The 19,451-nt window shown below is 52.7% G+C and overlaps 1 protein-coding gene across 3 annotated transcripts in view; it reads right to left on the reverse strand.

Annotated features, from left to right (window-relative positions):
- The window catches only part of LOC100680376 (protein bunched, class 2/F/G isoform), a 36,910-nt gene extending 18,333 nt beyond the window's left edge, over window positions 1-18,577 (reverse strand). Inside the window, exons 1-3 of one of the 3 annotated variants that reach the window (XM_031931785.2) lie at window positions 18,277-18,577; window positions 9,068-9,615; window positions 372-443 (exon numbers count right to left, since the gene is read on the reverse strand). In XM_031931785.2, coding sequence (XP_031787645.1) covers window positions 372-443; window positions 9,068-9,239 — 244 coding nt within the window. In that variant the 5' untranslated portion in view covers window positions 9,240-9,615; window positions 18,277-18,577. Of the gene's footprint in view, window positions 1-371; window positions 444-9,067; window positions 9,616-17,257; window positions 17,710-18,276 lie in introns of those variants that run through there. The other 2 variants (XM_008207761.4, XM_008207766.4) reach the window with 2 other exon arrangements.
- Window positions 18,578-19,451: the final 874 nt, after the last annotated feature.

Raw genomic sequence — 19,451 nt, forward strand, 5'->3', positions numbered from 1 at the left:
AGTATTATAGAGGGAGAAGAGAGCGCGCGTGTTTATTTTCACTTGGCTTTTTTGCGCTGCTACTCGCTTTATTATGTAACGCGGGGGGAGGGCTTTCGCTTCGGACTCCCTGATAAAGAGAGCTATAGCAGTGATAGCAGAGCACAGCGAGCGTGTGTGCGCGATGCGCTCGCGGTGGGAAGCACGCTCTTTCGCTTTCGATAAAAGAGCGTAATAATCCTGCCGTTTATCGGGCTGTGCATTCATTCGTGCATGATGCATCGTGTAATTTTTTAAATGCATAATTATAGTAGGCTAAAGCTAGCTCCAGTAAGCGTTACTACAAATACGTTATATGCGGATTACAGAGGCGAGCACTGCTTCGAACTTACCGTCGATAATGAGCATTTTCTCCTCGCAGAAGAGATCATCTTGCTCAGCGCGCTCTCTCTTTAATTTGGCACCTGAAACAGAAAGATGAAGCGCATCGTCAGTTGGGAAGCGCCGACTACCTAGTCTATTTTAGCGCGAGAAAATATAGGATGCCAGTGTAAAAAAAAAGTGATAGCCGGATCCGCGTGAGTAATTTTTTTTAGCGCCCGGTTTTATTTCCGATGTCGTAAAAAATGTGTTGGATGAGCGGCTTTTCTTAGTAGCTATAACCTTAGCAGATCGAATAAATTCTTTATTCGCTGATCCGAGGTAAAATTTTTTTCCTCGTTCGTGCGAGATATTCTCCGAAGCACGTGTGCTCTCGCGATTGCGAGCGAGTTGACGTGACGCATTATTTTTAAAAACGCCGATTGTCGGCATTGCGAAATTCACGATTTGTGAATGTTTACTTTTTCCCGGCAATTGCCAACTGGATTCCTCGTTGCCAAAAAAACATCAAGCCAAAGTTGAATCATTCTATTCTTCTAATCTCACACCGAGAATGACAGCTGAGTCAATCACTGTACGTGGTTTGTGATCATTGACAAAACAGCTCCACCAAGGGGATCGCTTAGCGGATGGAAAAAAGCATCCGAGCGCTCGTTGAAAAATGTAATACAAAGAGAAACGAAACAAACTTCTTTCACCAGTTCTGCACAGCAAGAGAGTACACTCGTGCGCGCAATGTCGCTCCGAATAAGCGTCCCCTTTTCCACGTCCTGTCCTTCTCTCTCTCTCTCAAAAACGACCTGCGAGATGGAAAGAGCCAGATACAGCAAGATATTCTTCCGTAGCATCCAACGGAGAAAACAGAACGAGGAGGAAGGATAAGGCAGGAATCTTCTTTCTCCCCTCTCTCTCTCTCTCTCTCTCTCTCTCGCTCCCACGCGCAATCAGGGCGGGTGGGCTTTGAATCCACAGGTCGATAAGAGACCTTTAAAAAATTAAAAGAAGCACGCCGCTGCGCCGCTCTCTTCCTCTCTCTACTCTCTCTCTCTCTCTCTCTCTCTCTCTCTCTCTCTCTCTCTCTCTCTCTCTCTCCCCCCACGTGGCCAGTGCGACTCACACACACGTAGGGCCATTCACTCCCTCTCCACGAAGCGGAAGTAGCGGAGGCGCAAGGGTGGGGGTTGCGAGAAAGCCCTCCCCGCCGGCGAACGGCTGACGACAGCGCGACCATAGTTATTATACGCTGTTTCGCAAGGCTGACACAACGCTGCCATCGCCGCCGCCGCTGCGCCCGCGTGTTCGTGTGCATGCACGGTTTCGAGCGCGTGGAGGGGTTGACAGCCCCCTCCCGTCGCTACTCGCGCCGAAGAGAGAGAGAGGAGAAGAGCGCGATAGCCGATAAACACGCGGAGGAAAAAGAGAGCTGGCAACGCCGGGAGATTGATCAGAACGCCACGCGGCCGGGAGTGCCGAGGGGAAGGGGAGCGCTAGCTTCAGAGCGCATGCGCAGTCGCCCGGCTAGCTCCCGCGACCGCGTGCTGCGGCTGCACAGCCACGTAGCGCCGTCTCTGTCTAACACGACTCTGCCGCCGGCACGAGTGTGCGTATGTTGGCTGCTGTCGAGCACGTAGGTGTTCCGGCTCTCTCTCTCTCTCTCTCTCTCTCGCTCTCCGTCCGTGTGTTTGTTGGAGCGAGAGCCTTTGTAAGCCGAAGTTGGATTTTACTGCCTCTGCATTTGTGTACGCCGGCGTCGTTCGCCGATGAAATTGCGCTCTTATTGGCGATGCATCGACTATTTTTGGTCCGCCTGCAGCGGGCCGGAGCTCTGCATGCGCGCACGTATATTATAGAGCGAGCGAGCGAGCGAGCGCGGGTCTTTGTGCTTTTGCTGGCAGGTTGCGGCTGTTGGAAGGAGGACGGAGCATCGCGCAATCAGGCCGGGAATATTGGCTCGATCGAGTGCGCGCCGTAATTTTAGGGAAGCCAGGCGTGTAATTCTCCTAGTGCGCGCTTGCGATCCGATGATATCCGAGCGCGGGGACGTGCAGAGAAAATCGATCGGAGTGACTAATTCGTCGTCTGCGAATTGATACTCTGCATACGCATTCTCCGAGGGCGATGAAGCATTCAGACTCGCTGGAGAAGAACTAGTCCGCAGCTCGAAGTAGATGCGGTCGGGCATGGCCAGACGCGCAGTTTGACTGAGGAAGCAGCATTTGCGTCTTGGTTGCAGGTGCCCAATGAAGTGCGATACAATGCATACATCGGGAGCAAGCCGCCCCCACCAGCAGCTCAATGAATCTGCGCCTTACAATGATCAGTACAACGACCTCCCACCTTTCACCCTCGAAAAGAGAGAGAGAGAGAGAGAGAGAGAGAGAGATACAGCCAAGCGTCGTCGGCAACAATGTCGGCGCGCAACATTGCGGAGGAGTCTCTCGAATTCTCGGCCTCGGGCTGCAGGAATGCATAATAAAAACGCTCGTTCATCCTTATCTCGCTCGGCTAGTCCCCTGCAGCAACATCTCTCGCGCAGCTCCCGCACCAGTACGCCCGCTGCAGCCGCCGCTGTACGCGCGCACATTACACACAAAGAGCGAGCGAGTGCGAGAGAGAGAGAGAGAGAGAGAGAGAGAGAGAGAGAGAGAGAGAGAGAGAGATCCCGGCCGCTTCTCCGCCGCCCGGTTACAACGACGTGGAGTCACGTGCACGCGGCACTGCGCACGCGTTGCAACTTTCCCGTCGAGCAGCAGCAGCAGCAGCAGCAGCAGCGGCGGCGGAGAACTCGATCGCTGGCAACAGCAGCGTGTATACGTTTGCCATGTGTGACATACCCCTCCGCTCGGTCCCCACCTCGAGCGGCGACCCGCCCTTTTTACCCGGTACCCATGCACTATGGATGCGGCGGTAGCTTTCATTGAGTCCTTGGCTTGCGAGGCAGCAACTGGCGTGCGTTATGTACGGAGAGAAACCGCCGCCCGGCTTGTACGAGCACGACGGCGCTGCAGAGGGAGGGGAGCTCGCGAATTTTCGCGCAGCCGCGCCGGAGCCGGCTGGACGCCAGCGCTCTGTGTACGCTGTCGGCGTCAATTCTCTAAAGCGCGTCGCCTACTTGTATAGGCGAAATGAAACGCCGGTCGCCTGGCATTGCCGCTGATCCCGGATGCGCCAGCTGTGAGTGAGCCCGAGGCCGACTTCCTTTCGTCGAACTGTGCAGCGGGACGACCGTTCGCGCGTTTACTCGCGGCTGCCGCATCTAGTCGCGATCCAGGGGAATTCCCCTCGGGACTATGCGACTCGTAAACAGCGTTATCCAAGCCTCGGCGACTCCCACCTTCGACTTTTACGCAACGCTCGCGCATAAGCAGCTTGCACAGCCGCGTCGGATACCCTTTTTTCAGCGGTAACCTCTCGCGCCCACTCGCGATTGATTTATCGGTTTCGTTTCGCGGGGAGAACGGCACAAAAAGGCTCGAGCGCACCACGAGCGACGGAAAAAAAGAGAAGCCGTCGCCACGGAGTGGGGGGAGAAGGCTTGGGGCTTGATTAGATTAAAGACACACGCACACTTGTGTGCTCTCCTAGGCCAAGGTCGGCCAAGGTCGACTCGCTGATGCAACAGGTCGTGCGTTGGTGCGGGACGACCGCACCGGCATTTATGTACGTATGCATATGTGCAACGACAAAACTGGTGCGTGCATCGTCGCCGATAACTCGCGCATTGTTCCTGAGATTTCCGAAAAGGGGGAGCCGCAGAGAGGCCGACCTAGATTCGACCTGACGAGACCCGGGGGAGTCGTACATCACATCAGTTCAGGAGAAGCGAGAGAAAATTGTGAAAATCTAGTTTGGAAAGCCGTGGGTATGTACCGTGTGTACTACTGGACTCTCAAAAAAGCTCTCTGGATCGATAGCGAAGGTCGCATCTCCGAAGTACGATGTAATCAGAGCTATTGAAGGTTGATCCACTTTTCGCGAATACGTCTAAAAGCGTTTATCAATATATTACGCGGAAAATTATTTCTGACGGGATCCGCACGACGACGACAGCGAAGCATTCAGATTCTGCGTTAACGGTATTATATCTATATCCGTCGAGCCGTGCTCGGAATAAAAAAGGGAGCCGCGATCTTTCTTTTTTGACACAGAATCGCCGTTTGACGTGACTCTCAACACGGACGAGGCATGCACGTGTGTACGTGCGCTTTCAGCTCGCTGTGCAGCGTCCCATATCAACAGCGGCCGAAATTTCAGGAGTCAACGAAGCTTGCGAATCTCTCTCCGGCGCACCTCGTGACACAATCAGTCGTCGAGGGGGGGGGGGGGGGGGAGGGCAGAATTCAGGGAAACCTCGTGGTAACGAGATTCCTCGAAACAATTAAAATCATACGCTTTACGCAACGCCGACGCCGTATTCGCGCGCACACACACACACGTGCGCGCGTGTAGGTGGCGATGGTAGCCGGCGGCGCTACCCGGTGAATGAAGAGCGCAGAAGCTGTGCGCGTTTCTCAAGTGCCTTCTCGCGCGCGCCCCCGCCTGCAGAGTCACTGACCGAAGCCCCCCCCCCCTCGCACTAGCTACGCCCCAAATTCGCTCTTGTCGTGGCTCTGTTTTGCGATTTTCATGCCGTGATGCTCGTGCGCCCGAGAGACATGGTGAGAAACAATGGCCGATGTTGCATGCGCACAGTCGTTGCGCCAATAAGGAGGCGTCTTAAATAATTAGCGATGACTGATGAGCTGTGACGGTGGTGGCATCGGGTGGTTCGAGTGAAGAACAAAGGGAGATCGATATACGGTAATCAGTGGGTCAACGGAGTAGGTATATACATGCGAGTATTTAGTTCGATGATTCACCGGCGAGTTCCAGTGCCTGAATGTGTGATTATTCATCGGTCTGCGCGACTCAAGCAGCTTGGCGTTGCGAGCCTACAGCCGATGAAAAGTTACATTGTCAGCAGAGCTTCCAGCGAGTCGAAGGGCAAAACAGTTGAATAACAATGGCACATACGGCCGTATCAGCAGCGCCGCATTGATCTATCTTTTTGTCTCTTGCGTGCGAGCGCGAGCACTGCTCCGGCATCCGAGTGCAGCGACGTCTCGCTCTTTCTCTTCTTTACTTTCCATCGTGGAGTAAGTATACAACATGGCTAGTGCTGCTGCCGCTGTTGCTAGCTCCCTAACCTGGAGTGGTGTGCGAGAACAGTAACGCAACGACGGCTTTACGATAATCTCGCTCTGTGCATCGCTGTCTCTGCTGCTTCTCTTTCGAGTGATTATTTATATATAGTTTTCGGAGATGTCGAGCGACAAAGGCAAATGTATTCAAAAGCAATTGGATTGATTCAATTCGATTATACAGCGGTCTAATTGTACAGATAATAGGTGAATTTAATATTCCCACGTTGATGTTGATGGGCGAATTATATACAGAGAAACGTGGGACGTTATTCCGAGCGGAATGAAATATACAACAGCGTTTCGAACAATTGAATTATAAGCAATTTCACAAAGGAATAGGCAATATCAAAGATTTTCATCGATATTAAATGTATTGTATCCGTGGTAATGTGCATTTAATATAGTAGATTCTATAATTATTGTACACATCAATAGATTAAAATGTTATGGAATAAGTGCTCAATATCTACATCTATTTGATATTATAATGAATATCCTCACATAATATAGCGCATGAATACATAAATTATGTCCATTGATTACCAAGCGTAGCCAAATTGATATACGCGGCCAGAGCGAATTCCCGTCACTATTAGCGCTTTGCGATCGTCGTGTGTATAAAAAGAATATTGGGCGAATGGAGTTTAGCGGCATTTGAGGCCTCAAAATGAGACGAAATCGTAGTACGAACACATTTAGCTACAAATTCGTACTAATCAAGAGCAAAGTTGATTCCAAAATAGTGCTTAATACCATCGATCGATTCTGCATACAACAGATATTGTGTATCAGAACGATGATAAAAAGAGGTACAAATGGAAAGCAAGAGTATTTGCGATACGCTCATTTTATTCGTACAAAATAGAATCTCACTGATGCACAAAGTGAAAAAACAAGACGAACGTTTGCGCGCGAAGGTAAGGTTAATAATCAGGGTGCAATAAACGATTTCTTCAGGCAGTTAAATTATCTTTCACTCTCCTCTCAAAAACTTTTAATCGAATCGAACGACAGTAATTACCCGCGACCACCGATACAATGGCAACTTTACGAGCGTCGAAAAAAATAAGAAAATGCCCTCTCTCGGCTGACAAACAAAGAGCACACCTCAAAGTCTAGCCAACTGACCTACTACGATACCTAGACTCGGAGAGAGAATTTCGACAAAGAACAATTAAACGGGACGCGCGCGCGCGATGGGAAAAGGAGCCGGCGAAAAGTACGCCTAACGATATTTAGCGAGCGCGCGCGGGAAAGAGCGACGAGTGGCGTCAGAGGAGAAGGGAAACTAAGTTGCCATAGAGCGGAGCAAACTATCGACAAGTTACGCCGGCAGCAGCAGCAGCAGCAGCAGCAGCAGCAGCAGCAGCTCCGCGCGATGCACGATTCGCATTTCGCTCGAGTCGTTGACCCATAGGCGAGAGAGCGAGCGAGCGAGCGAACACTCGACCCACGCGATTCTTTTCCGCGAAACTTACGTACTCTCCTCGACGATCCGGATTTCGCAGAGGTGCCAAGTTCGGATGCACGCATGTTGAAATGCATGGGACTCGCTCGAGAGAAAACAGTGACGAGGCGCTTCGTCGCACGTGTTCGTTGCCGATGCCCACATTTGAATCGGCGTACGGTATGCGAGTGTATAGGTATAATAATACTCGGTGGAACAGTACAAGATGTACAAGATGTACAACAACAATAACAATAACGACAAGAGCGAAGTATGATACGATGAGCGCACTTGCCTTAATCTCGGGCTTATAACCGCCGACATAAATAAACAAGAAGAAGCAGCTTGAGCGAAGCAGCGCGAGTTCTGCATGCGATTAAGGTGCTTCTAATCTTTTCAATTAGTAAACAAAGATAGCGGATAAGTTGTAACAGCCTCGGGTTTAGCGCTCTCGCACCGGCGAGAGGCGTCGAGGTATAAGTATCTGAAAGTAGATAAGGGATTATTCAAGAGAGCAGAGAGCGAGTTTCCCCTGTAGTCATGTAACAGGCAGTCGATCTGCTCCAAATCCAGTTTTGGAAAGACCCGAAACTTTCGAGCGCGTACCGCGACAAGCCGTGTGTACAGCCTTCGAAAAAGCCCAAAAAAGATCTCTCTTTCTCTAGTGTATGCGCGGGCGCAGAGTCGCGCGCGAACCGCATCTTCGCGGCGATAAGAAAAGAGGGTTGAGAGCCGCTGGCCGAATGAAAGTCGCGCCTAATTTGGAGGCGCTCGCGCGCGATCCACGTGAGAGCCACAGCAACTCTCAAATGGCATGCACAACACGCGTATGCATCGCGCGGAGAGAAAGAGACTGGCGGCGGCGGTTACAATATTGTGAGAGCGGTATAGGTATAAATGCGCGCGAATCGCATTGTTGAATCGTCGCTGACCTCGCGAGTCCGCAGGCTTTCACTTTTATCGGGAGCTTCCGAGAGTGACCGGTGTTTGCGCTTTTTTTTTGCAGACGCGCGGACGTTATGATCCGGAAAGATAGATAAAACTGTGACTGTTTCTCGATAATTTTCAAAATCACGCGGATCGAATATAATATATAATATAATACACAACGAGTAACACCACAACGCCAGAGGGAAACCCAAAAGTCGCACGCGTGTCTCTCTTACTCGATGACCTCTTGGAAATATCCGCGCGAGCATGCACGCGCACGGAAAAGTGCTTGCAAAATAGACTCAGCAGGGCGGAGTGTTTTTTTCCTCTGACCAGACGTAAGCGAAAATAGAGAGAAGAAGAGATGGACTTTGCAGAGTTTCAAAACGCTGCTTCTGCTGCTGACTGCGATGCGGCAGCAGCATCGAGGTGGTTGATATAGGCGCGGGCGCGTGCCAGTGGCCGTCGAACGACCTTCGACGTGTGGCATACACGTGTGCGCATCAGAGACGCTCGGAAGAGTTCACGACGACTTATCGCTCGCGGAGCGTGGATATTCGAGGAAACGGGCATTTCAGTCGACTGTCGCGCAATATACGGATTGATTTTTTGCGCTGGGCTTCGGGCGATTCGAAAATATTGAAAAATTATTGCCGCTCAGCGTGCAGGAGGATGCGACTTTTCGCGAATGCCAGCGCAACTATCGAGTTTTTCCTGCAATTCCGAGACAGTTAGGCAATAAATTTGATTTCATGTAAAAGAACGATAAACCGCGCGCGCAAGCCATTACGACCCGATATATGTCACTTGCGCGCGCGACTTGCATAACTGAATCACGAGCCGAGAGAGCAGGCAATGGATCGGAGAGAAAATCGAGAAAACGACGCTGCGTGACGACCGCGCTAGCACTCGGCTCGTTTATGGCTAGCTTTCAAAAAAGTGTAGCGTCGCCTGTGCGCTGTTGCCCTCGAAATATATTAAATAAAGATGAATATAAAGACTGCGCGCATTGTAAATTATCTATCGAGTGTTTTATCCGCAAGGTGAAAGTAAGGGATAAAGCAAGCGAGATAATAATAATAATAATAATAATAATAATAATAATAATAATAATAATAGTTTCGAGATAAGAAGAATGATAACTCACCACGCGGCTCGGCCGAGTTGTGATGATTCGAATGCGGCGCGACTCCGTGCGAGTGGTCGGCCGCGGAAGCGGCGTTCGCCGCGGCGGCTTGGGCAGCGGCCGCCGCCCTGGCCTTCTTCTTTTCGAGCTGCTCGACGTAGCGAGCGGCCTCGAGCAGCGTCTCCAGGCTCATCCTGAACTGTCCGCCGCGTCCCAAGGCTCCTCCTCCTCAACAACAAACGCTGGCAGCAGCAGCAGCAGCAGCAACTTCTCCTCCTCCTCGTCGTCGTCGCCGCCGCCGCCGCCGAAGGTTGCGCCACCCCGTGAGGCGAGCCGTGAGGACTCACGACGACGACGACGACGACGAAGAAGCAGCAGCGGCAGCTCTGGCTGCGGCCGACCGCTGGCTACCGCCACCGACGCTGACGCTGATGGGAACGCCGCCGTCGAGTGCTTCGGGCGCAGAGACCTGCTTCCCCAGCGCAGGCGATGAGCTCCGCCACCTCCGCAGCCTCGTCCTCCTCCACCGCCGCCGCGCCTATCGCCCAGGCTTCCTCCCCCTTGGCGATCTGTCAACAGCACGGAACACCACACACGTTAGAATCATCTCGTACAATATTATATGTCTATTAGTATCAATTGTTTCTTTTCACTATGTTTAAGCTTCGGTTTACGTTCTGCAGCATCGGTCGATACATTAAACGCACAATCTGATTATTTTATATGCGTGTACCGTTCGATCGATTCAGCGACCCGAAAATTCTTCGAATCGAAGTCTACAATCGAAAATACATCATTTTTATACTTGGAAATATAAATGAATGTGGCATTGATTTCGCATGCCGCCGAGATTATTATGAAACTGAAATGAAATGCGAGTAAATCTCGGAAGCACCGGTATAAATTTAAATTGGATTTCCCGAAATACCTCGTCAAGTTTCAATCGCAATTTACATAACGAACGTACAACATCCGCGAGTAAACAACGAGCATTATTTATTATATTTAAAAATTCCACGAAAGGAAAAAATATCGCGCTCCAGAATTCTCGCTCGGCTCCGGAGAGCAAGCGAGCGAACGCGCAAGGCATGCAAAATCAATGTTCACACACGTATACTGATATCGGCGTATTAAAGGACGGCGCTGCGCCAATAGCGAAAGGAGAAGAAAGGCGGACCGCGCGTAAGACTCGTCATTTGAAATTCACGATACTGGAGCGCGTTGCGAATGCGCGTACCTCACGGAAAGATAACGCGCGCATACGTATAGACGGAAAGCGCGAGTCGAGAGGAGGCGATAAGGATATAAATGACTCGCGCTAAATTTAAAATGTCTATCGCTGAAGTGTTCTTTTTGTTTTCTTTTTCAAAACGCGTCGTAACACGACTCTTCGCGCATTTCTATTTATTCCTATTTATTCGAAGCGAGAATTACTCTCTATACACGCGGCGGTGTTGGAGATCGCTGTATAGGAAGGAAGAAAAGGAAAAAGACTCAAGCCGCAGCTTATTCTGCACGAGGAGCCGGTTGTATCTCATTAGGGGGCCAATCGCGGATCCATATCGGGAGATCGCACGCGCTCTTTTCAACCCCTTTCCTCTTAAAATGCTTCCGATCAAATAACGCCGGGAAGACACGGAGAAAAGGCAAAGAAGGAGGAACAGGCGGCAACACCTTCGTTCGCTCTGACGCGGCCTTCGCAGATTCGGAGAGATACAACTATAGCACGACCTTCGAATTTGCTGTTGATAATATGATAATATATGCTTTGTCCGGAATTACCAAAGTGCCAAAGGCTATCAAACTTTTTCTGTTATTTTTTTCTATAAAATTTCGTTTTTGGACAGTTATTGAATTTCGATACGTGCAATTGGCTCGAATATTTTCAACTATAGTAAATTGTACAAATTGAATACATCCGTGGAAATGCCTAACAACGGCTTGGAAAATAACAAGTAACAATGTGCATTTTTAAAAAAATAACAATAACATTTTTCTGTGAAATTCGTATTATAAACGATAACAAGCAATAGATATCCTTCGGAACAATTGACATTCTGCACAATAGCATAATTCATAACTATCAGAAACAAGTTTATCCATACGCATAATTGCCAGCCTTGAGTTTCAGAGAGTGTAACCAAACTTTACGCTTCTTTCGAAGCGACAATAAGACCCTTTCACTTCGTTTCAAGAGCATTCGAGGATATAAAATATCCAAATGATCAAGAGCCAGTCTATCGAGAAAAGGATTATCCTCGTCCATTAAAAGAAACCTTAATCCTCCAATACGCAGGTAAATTAATAGCCTAGAGTTAAATCTACAATGCGCGGATATCGCCGGCTTTGCCACGATTATCCGCTCGATCGCAAATTAAAAATCATCGATCCCGCGCTCAACTGCAACCCCTCTGCGCACAGGAGCAGCAGGCTTGAATTTAAAGCACTCGAGTCATGGTGCACGCTACGCTATACTGTCGCGGAGGAGAGCCGCGTGGAAATATGTAACAGAATCAGTGACACGAATAGCACGGGGAAAATTCAAATGGCCTCGTATCGGCCTATGAGATTAGAATTTCAGTCATTTAAATCGAAGAACAATCTGGCATCCCTCCTATGCATGCACTGGATTATTCGAAGTTGACACAGTCGGCACACCAGATACAAGTGCGCTCTCGATAAATAACAATAGACAGAGAGAAATATCGATTCCAGTCCCGGAGTTCATGCCGCGAAGAGAAGAAATTCAGTCTGGAAACCGTTTAAATCATGAAAGCCTCTCTCTCTCTCTCTCTCTCTCTCTCTCTCTCTCTCTCTCTCTCTCTCTCTCTCTCTCTCTCGCAGCGGCGAGACTGGCTAGAGTTCGCATCTTCTGCTAAACGAGATAGCCTGACGTGAAACGTGACTCTGACACTCCCGACAAAATCGAGTGTACGAGGCGGAGCAACACATGGAACCTGCGCAAGAGAGAGAGGAGAAAGGGCGAGCGGAGTATTATACGTAGTGGCAGCAGCAGCAGACATCGGGGGCCGAAAGAATAGCCGCTGTGTGTGTGCGTGTGTGTGTGTGTGTGTGTGGGTGTGTGTGGATGCTCGTACGAGGCTAATGAACGCGTCCTCGTTGTTGTTCAGGCGCCCGGACGTGATGAAATTCGATACGCTAATTATCCTCGTTCAGATCTAATAACGGCAGCAGCGCCACCTCTAAGTATAGTCGATTCGATTCATTCGACGTCGTGTGCGTCGGCGCAACGAGAGGAAAATCGGAGCTGCGGGAAAAAAGAGCCGCAGCGGCTCGGCGATTAATCAAGGTCCGTGGGAAAAGCCGGCGAAAAGGGCGGAAAAGAGGCCCCGGACAGACATGCAGTCGCGTGAAAGAGAGCTGTACAGCTCCATAGAGCAGAAGGGCAAATGGCCGCGAAGCGACGAAACGCGCACACAGAAGAGGAATAATCAATGAAAAGTTGCGGGAGCCGAGCTGCGAAACGCGCGCGTAAAAGCCCCTCTCTCTCTCTCTCTCTCTCTCTCTCTCTCTTGGGCAAAAGCGGATGAGGGGAAAAGCGGGCGAGTAGCTTTCCGCGTGTGCGCGCCGGAGCAACATCGCGCAGCGCGAAGGGCACGAGTCTGTAGGAGCGTGTCCGCTGGGGGGGGGGGGCAGCTCGACGTTCCACGTGGAGGCGAAAACGGCACAACGGCGGCGCGCAGGGACTGCACCGAGTCCCGTGGTGGGGAGCGAAGAGACGGAGGGGTATACGTATATAGTTGCGGAATAGCGCAACGTATAGTGGCCGTCGAGAGACGCGCGCGAGAACGAGTGGTGCGGAGGATGGATAGCCGCGCGCGAGGCGACGATGGCCCGAGCGAGGGATATATATGGGAAACTATACGGGGAATCGACAGCAGTGGAAGGCATCAATTTCCCCGCTTACCGGAGAGAGTTGAGCGACAAATGTCGCTCTTCCCCTGATTTGCGTAGCAGCCGTAATAACTCTCGGTATCAGAGACGTTTCTCGTGAAGTTGTTGTATTTTTTACAAGCGATCAAGCCTCGTATTCTATGCGTTTATTGGCGATTCGAGTGACGTCGCGAAAATCTCTTTCTCTCTCTCTCTCTCTCTCTCTCTCTCTCTCTCTCTCTCACGTGTTTAATAGTTACGACAGCTCGAACGAGGCGTTTTTTATCCGACGACTGCGAAACCGTACATGATACAAAAAAAGAAGGCGCCGGGGAGAGAAAAAGCAACGACGAAGAGAAAGCGCTTAAAAAAGCGAATGCAGAGTACAGCGGTTGATTGCTTTATGCGCTTATTCCAGCGGCGGCGGCGGCGGCTGTAAAAAGAGAGCACACGACGTGCCCTTGCGCGATTATCAGAGCTTTTTATACGCCGGCGTTTCACAAGATTCGCGAGGACCCACGACACGTGTCAAGCTATACACGCGGTGTGAGGATCTCCATCTTCATCTGGACGTCGAGTCAGCGCACAAAGACGACGGCGCGGCGGAGAGCCTGGATAAAGGGCGAGCGCGAAAGAAGGAAGGAGAGAGAGGAGGGAGGGAGAAAACCACAGAGTCGCAGAGTCGGTGGCGGGTCGTTGATACGAGAGATGAGCGGATGCACTCGCGCTAGACCGGAGCGACGCTCTCTCTCTCTCTCTCCCCCCCCCCCCCCTCTTTCTCGGGTTGGGCTAGTAACGCGCGCGCTGCCGGTGGGGTACTCCATGCTCTCGGTGTATACCTGTATATACCTGGGTCGTTTGCGCTAGGCAACGCGCCGGTAATGTTCTAGGAGGAAAAGGCGCGCAACGACAGGTGCGCCGCCGTGCAAGACGATCGAGCAGTGTCTTGAGCTATAGACCCGAGGAGCGCGCGTTGTGTGGCTTTTGCGATTACGCACCTCGGCGTAGAGCACAAGTGATCCGCGGTCAGCTCGGCGCGACAAAAGGGCATTATATAGCCGACGCGCCTGGAAGCGCTTGACACAGATGACGTATCGCGCGCGACGTCGCTTTACGAATTGCCCAGTCGAGATTTCTCGAGAGTTGAAAGGCTGATGGATAGTTCGTACTGTGCGGGCGAATTCATTTTTCCACGTGCATTTTTAGAGTCCATATCAGCTTTCGGAGCTTTGCTCCAAAATAATACAGCAAAATCTGTCTTGCACCTACGCCGCTGCGCATACAATTACACGCCGGAGCTACATCCGCGAGGCCTTGAGCTCGCGCAAGAGAGAAAATACGCGGCGACGCCGGATATTAAGAAAACAAACGGTGCGCGCAGCCGAATTCGGGCTGAACAAACGGTGGCATGAGAAAGAATCGTCGATAATAAACGACAGTGGGCAAATCAACGCTGCATTTCGCATTCGCGTCTCAAAAGCGAAATAAGCGTATACGCGAGACTTTGAGAGCCTCAAACCACACGCACGCACGTACGATATTGCAAAGCGGCGGCGAGGAGCGAGCAATTCCGCGCGCGCACCTCTTGCGACAGACTCGAGGTAAAAGCGAGAAAATTACACAGCCGCGCATGCAGGCACTGCTGTGCGAGTATAGGTAAACAGAAAGTCGCCGATAGAGACAAAGAGAGGAAGTGTGATAAGCTGGACGGGGAGATTTCGCCAGGACCGCTTCGAGAAAGGCGAGAGATGAGCGGTCTACTTATCATAAGAGGGTGGTGCTCGACGCAACGGAACATAATACGCGGAGTCGACGTTGAGATTGTTCAGAGAGAGAGAGAGAGAGAGAGAGAGAGAGAGAGAGAGGAGGACGAGGTCGTACGATCGAAAGCACTTTGAACTGCCGAGCTTTCGCCGAGCATAATCCGTGCTTTCCACGCAAGCGAGCGAAGCGCTAAAAATCACGGAGTCAAAGTCTATTCGGATGCAGCGGAAGAGAAAATAGCGCAGAAGTGCGAAGCAAAAGGGGAAGAAATTGCACAAGTCGGGAAGTCTGCGGGGCGGCTCTCGGCGCACAATGGACGGTCGCCGCCGCCGCTGCCGGCAGCAGCAGCTATACTTTCCGTCGCGCGCGTGCATAGTTATAGCAACACGCGTCGCATACCGGTTCTAGCGTGTACCCATAATACGGCCATCGTACTCGTGCACGCCAGTGGCCATTGATGCCCGGCGGATTTTCGAGTCGAAAACAGGGGAGGCGCGCCCATGCAGTCTCCTCTCGAGAAGTGAAAGTTCTAATTATCGACAGAACCTTTGAAATGCGCTTTAATGAGCTTTTCGGCTCGCCGAGCGAGATTACGCAAGGAGAAAACACATCTGCGCAGCGACGGGTGTTAAAAAAGCAATTTCAAGAGCAATCGCTGCGAGCGAAGAGATAAAAATAATTTCCCGAGAGCAGCGAGCGAGTACGGAGAAGAAGCAAACAATGAGAGCGCATTTACGTAAACAAAGAGCGCCGGTGTAAGGATGCAGCAGCAGCAGCAGCGTCAATGGAAGCTCTCCGCGGCAGCGGTATACATGTATAGCCGCTGACATAAACAGCGCAAACACAGCCCGGCGTTTTGCTCTCTCCCTCGTGCGTACTTAGAACGACGACGCGCACACAGGGAAGCAGCCGCCCCGAAAAAGGCGCGCACTCCGCAACTGTCACGCCGTTCCGCGCGTAGCGAATTATCACATTGTGCACACTTTCCTCTCGGCCCTGCACTGTCCTGACAGTCCGTACGGTTGCATGCGCTGGACACGCAGAGACGGAATGGGAGCACCTACGCGCGTCGCATCGCACAAGCCAACTATATGGGCGCACGAAAAAGAGCGAGTAAGCAGACGCCAGCGGCGCCGAGATCGATCCTCGAGCGCGCGCGCAAGCCGGTCTACGTAGGATTTTGGCGAGCGAGAGAGATAGACGGAAACAGGCGCCGCTACCCCCACTGCTTCGGCCCTAGCACGCGCGCGGTGTGTAGCTACATCATGTGTACTTACACGTACACTCAGCTCGCGTCCAGGAGTACACGAAGCTGGACCCAGCTCGGGCCGCTACGGGAATAATAGGACATGTCGCGGAGCGAGAGAGCAGGCAGCGTGTCGGCGACGGCCGCACACACGACTCACGTGTCCGGGCAGCGAAGCTCCGGCCAATCAAGACGGCCGGTCCGCTACGTCACGAGGCTCTATCGACCAATGGCGCGGACCCATGTGACGCAGCGGCGCCCGAGCTGCTGGGCGTGTGCGCGCGCGCGCGCCGCTCGACAAGTGCGCTTTGCAGCTATACCTACGCGAGAGCTTCTCGGCACGGCTTTATCGAGCCGGAATTTTCTCGTCGCCGCTGCCTTTGTCGCTCTGCTCCTGCTATCGTCGGTATACGCCGAGGCTGTGCGCGCACGGAGCCCAGCCCGCGGTGCCGTAGAAGGCGACTCCGAAATTACACGCGCGAGAGAAGCGGAGACGTTGTTTATCAACATTTCGGAGCAGCGAGCGAGAGAGAGAGAAGGGAAAAAGCACAGTCACTCGCGTCGCTGCGAGTCGTAAGAGAGAGGAGAGATATCGAGCCCCGGTGAGGCCGAGCGTACAGCGCACACGTATGTGTATAATGTATAACGCGCCAACAGCAAACGCACACAGAGACCCGCACGCGTTCTCGCTTCGTCTCGCTCTTTCTACACCTATAGCATCAGCGCTGCTGCACTTTCCGGAGAGCCAGCCGTTCGCTCTCTCGCGTCTTCTCGCTCGCACACACAACACACAAACACACGCACAGCGATGTGGCAGCGCACGTACAAAACACCTCTTCTTCCTCCTTCGCCTCGCCTCGCTCTATCTCGCGTTCTCCTTCGCAGAGCCAGCAGAGAGACGGAGAGAGCAAGCGAGCGAGCGAGTCGGAGGGAGGGGGCAGAGCGAAAAAACAAGCAGGGATTTTGCCACGACGGAGAGCCTTTTTACACGCGACCTGCTATAACGTCGTACCTATACCTACGTATCGCGAGGAGGCGTAAGCGTACATGTGCATGCGAAACGCCGCGCACGGCTTCTCTCTCTCTCTCTCTTCCTTTCCGCGAGCGGCGCGTATACAAGTGTCGTTCGCCTCTTTTTTCTAGGTTAGATCTTTCGCGAAATCGAGGTTACCGCGAGAGCCGACGCAGAAACGCGCTCACACACATACACACACACACACACACGCAGTCACTTACGCAAGCAACGTCGGCGTACAGCCGCACGACTCGCGGGCGCAAAGGATCGACCGCGATCACCCTTCCCTTACCTTTGAGCAGCCACTGCGCGCTCTCGCTCTCTGCAGCGTTATCCTCCGCGGCTTTAGAGTCTAGAGTTATATATAGCTGGCCCCGCGTACAAGCGCTGCTCGCACACGCGCTCGCGAACAACACACCCGGACACTTTTGGAGCGGCGACACTTGTTCTCTTCTCTCGGGGCGCAGCAGAGCAGCTCTCCGTCGCACGTTCACACACCGTCACCCGCGGCTCTCTTTCTCCAGACAGAGGGAGAGAGAGAGAGAGAGTTATAGAGAGGCCAAATGTACGGAAAGAACCGAGGTGTAAGTATGCTCCTGCTACCGCGACGGCCCCGTCCTCCTCATCGCCGTCGTGTCGTTCTGGCTGACTCGCTGCTGGCCGATCCGTCCGTCCGCTTGCGCGCGCGTTCACGTACACACTTGCGCGCGCTCGCGTGCTCCTCCCCACCCCGGCGGAGCCTCGGCACGCCGCAACAACTGGACCTGCCGCTGCGGAGCGACGGAGACGGAGCGAGAGGGAGAGGCCAGATGGAGGGGGTTACCGCGCGATGCCTGTGCCCGCCTGGGCTATGTGCGCGCTGCGCTCCGCTCTCGCCTCTCAGCCTGTCTCAGCTCTCTCTCTCTCTCTCTCTCTCTCTCTCACGCTCGCGCAGACTCGACGTGCACACATGCAGAGATCTACCTCCACCACACCTTCAGCTGCTCTGCGTCCGTGAGAACGCCCGTAGTCTGCGTGCGCGTGACGCGCGCGCCCGCTCTGAAAGACGCGACGCGCGAGGAAAACACGTATGTACGTATGTATGTATGCGGGGGCCAACAACGCCCGGCTCTCTCTCGCTCTCGCGAATGCGCTGTAGCTATGCGCGGTCTGCCCAGGAACCGACGCTGCTCCGGTTTTCCCTCTCGCGGCGTCCACATAGCGCATCCCGCACGGCTATTCCGTACCGTATCGAGAGCTGCACACAGCAGACATACACGCCCAGCCGCGCGCGCAGAGAGAGATAGAGCACAAAGGAGAGACTGCACTTACTTCGGCTCGGCCGTCGTCGGCTGCAGCGGTGGCGGCGGCCTGCGTAGCAGCAGCAGCCCGCGGATCGAGGGCGGACAACGCGCTGTGTGAGAGGTCTCTCGAGTGACTCCGGCGCTACTCTCCTGGGCTGGCTGGCTGGGCCTCCGCTCAAAGTCGGCTCGCTTTTTCCGCGCGCTGCCACACTAGAGCTCGACTTCTCCCTTGCTCTCCAGCGTAGCGAGCCGCGGCCGCCCTGCCACCTTTTGTGTCACGTTCCCTCTCTGTCACATGGATCCGCCGCGCGGCGAGCAGTCCGTCGGTGTGTGCGTGTGTGTTGTATACGTGCAGCGCGGAGAGCAGCGTTGCCACGTCGCTCCCCTCCTTTCCTTTTCTCTCTCTCTCTCTCTCTCTCGCTCACGGCGAGCTGTACAACGCGCGAATAGCTCGTGCCGCAGGCCGTACATGTGCATCGGAGTACACGTGTGTAGGTCGGCTCGCAGAGTGAGAGAGAGAGAGTTATGCGCGCGCAAAGCATCGAATGCGCGCGCGCGACTATAGACCATCGCATCTGTCCGTCTCTTTCTCTCTCGCACGTGAGGATGGCGACATTGCGGAAGGGGGAATCCCCTCCCTTCCCTCGCTCGTTTTCGCGCTCACGCGGTTTCTCGGGCTAGCGCGCGCTCTCTCGCACTCCCGCCCCGGCTCAGCAGCTGTTCTGCCGCTGTCTCTTTTTATAAACTGCGTGCATGTGCTGGCCGCCCCGCCAGTGTCTATACGCTCTTTATATGTATACTTTGCCAACTCCGTCTTTCTCTCTCCCTCTCTCTCTCTCTCTCTCACTCTCTCGAACTCTTATCTCGGCGATTCGGATAAATATAAACAAAGAATCGGGGGCGTGAGGATCGTATATACGCGAGTTTTTGCTTCCAAATTATTACAAAACATGATCCTAGCGTCCGCTTGGAATAGAGCGTTTAATTAAAAAATGCGCGTTGTATACAATATCTGCAGTAAGTGCGAGCTCTATTTTCAAAAATTCAACTAGTTTATTTAGACGCACTGCATTCCGGATTTCGGATGTTTATCACGGTCCTTGAGAGCTTTTTTCTCCTCGCTTTTTACTCGGCATTCTGCTCTCTTGCATGTGTGTGCAAGTCTCATTCGCTCTCCTCTTTTTCTCAAGTCCCCCTTCTCCT

Source organism: Nasonia vitripennis, chromosome 5 (genome assembly GCF_009193385.2).
Source record: "Nasonia vitripennis strain AsymCx chromosome 5, Nvit_psr_1.1, whole genome shotgun sequence".
NCBI lineage: Eukaryota > Metazoa > Arthropoda > Insecta > Hymenoptera > Pteromalidae > Nasonia > Nasonia vitripennis.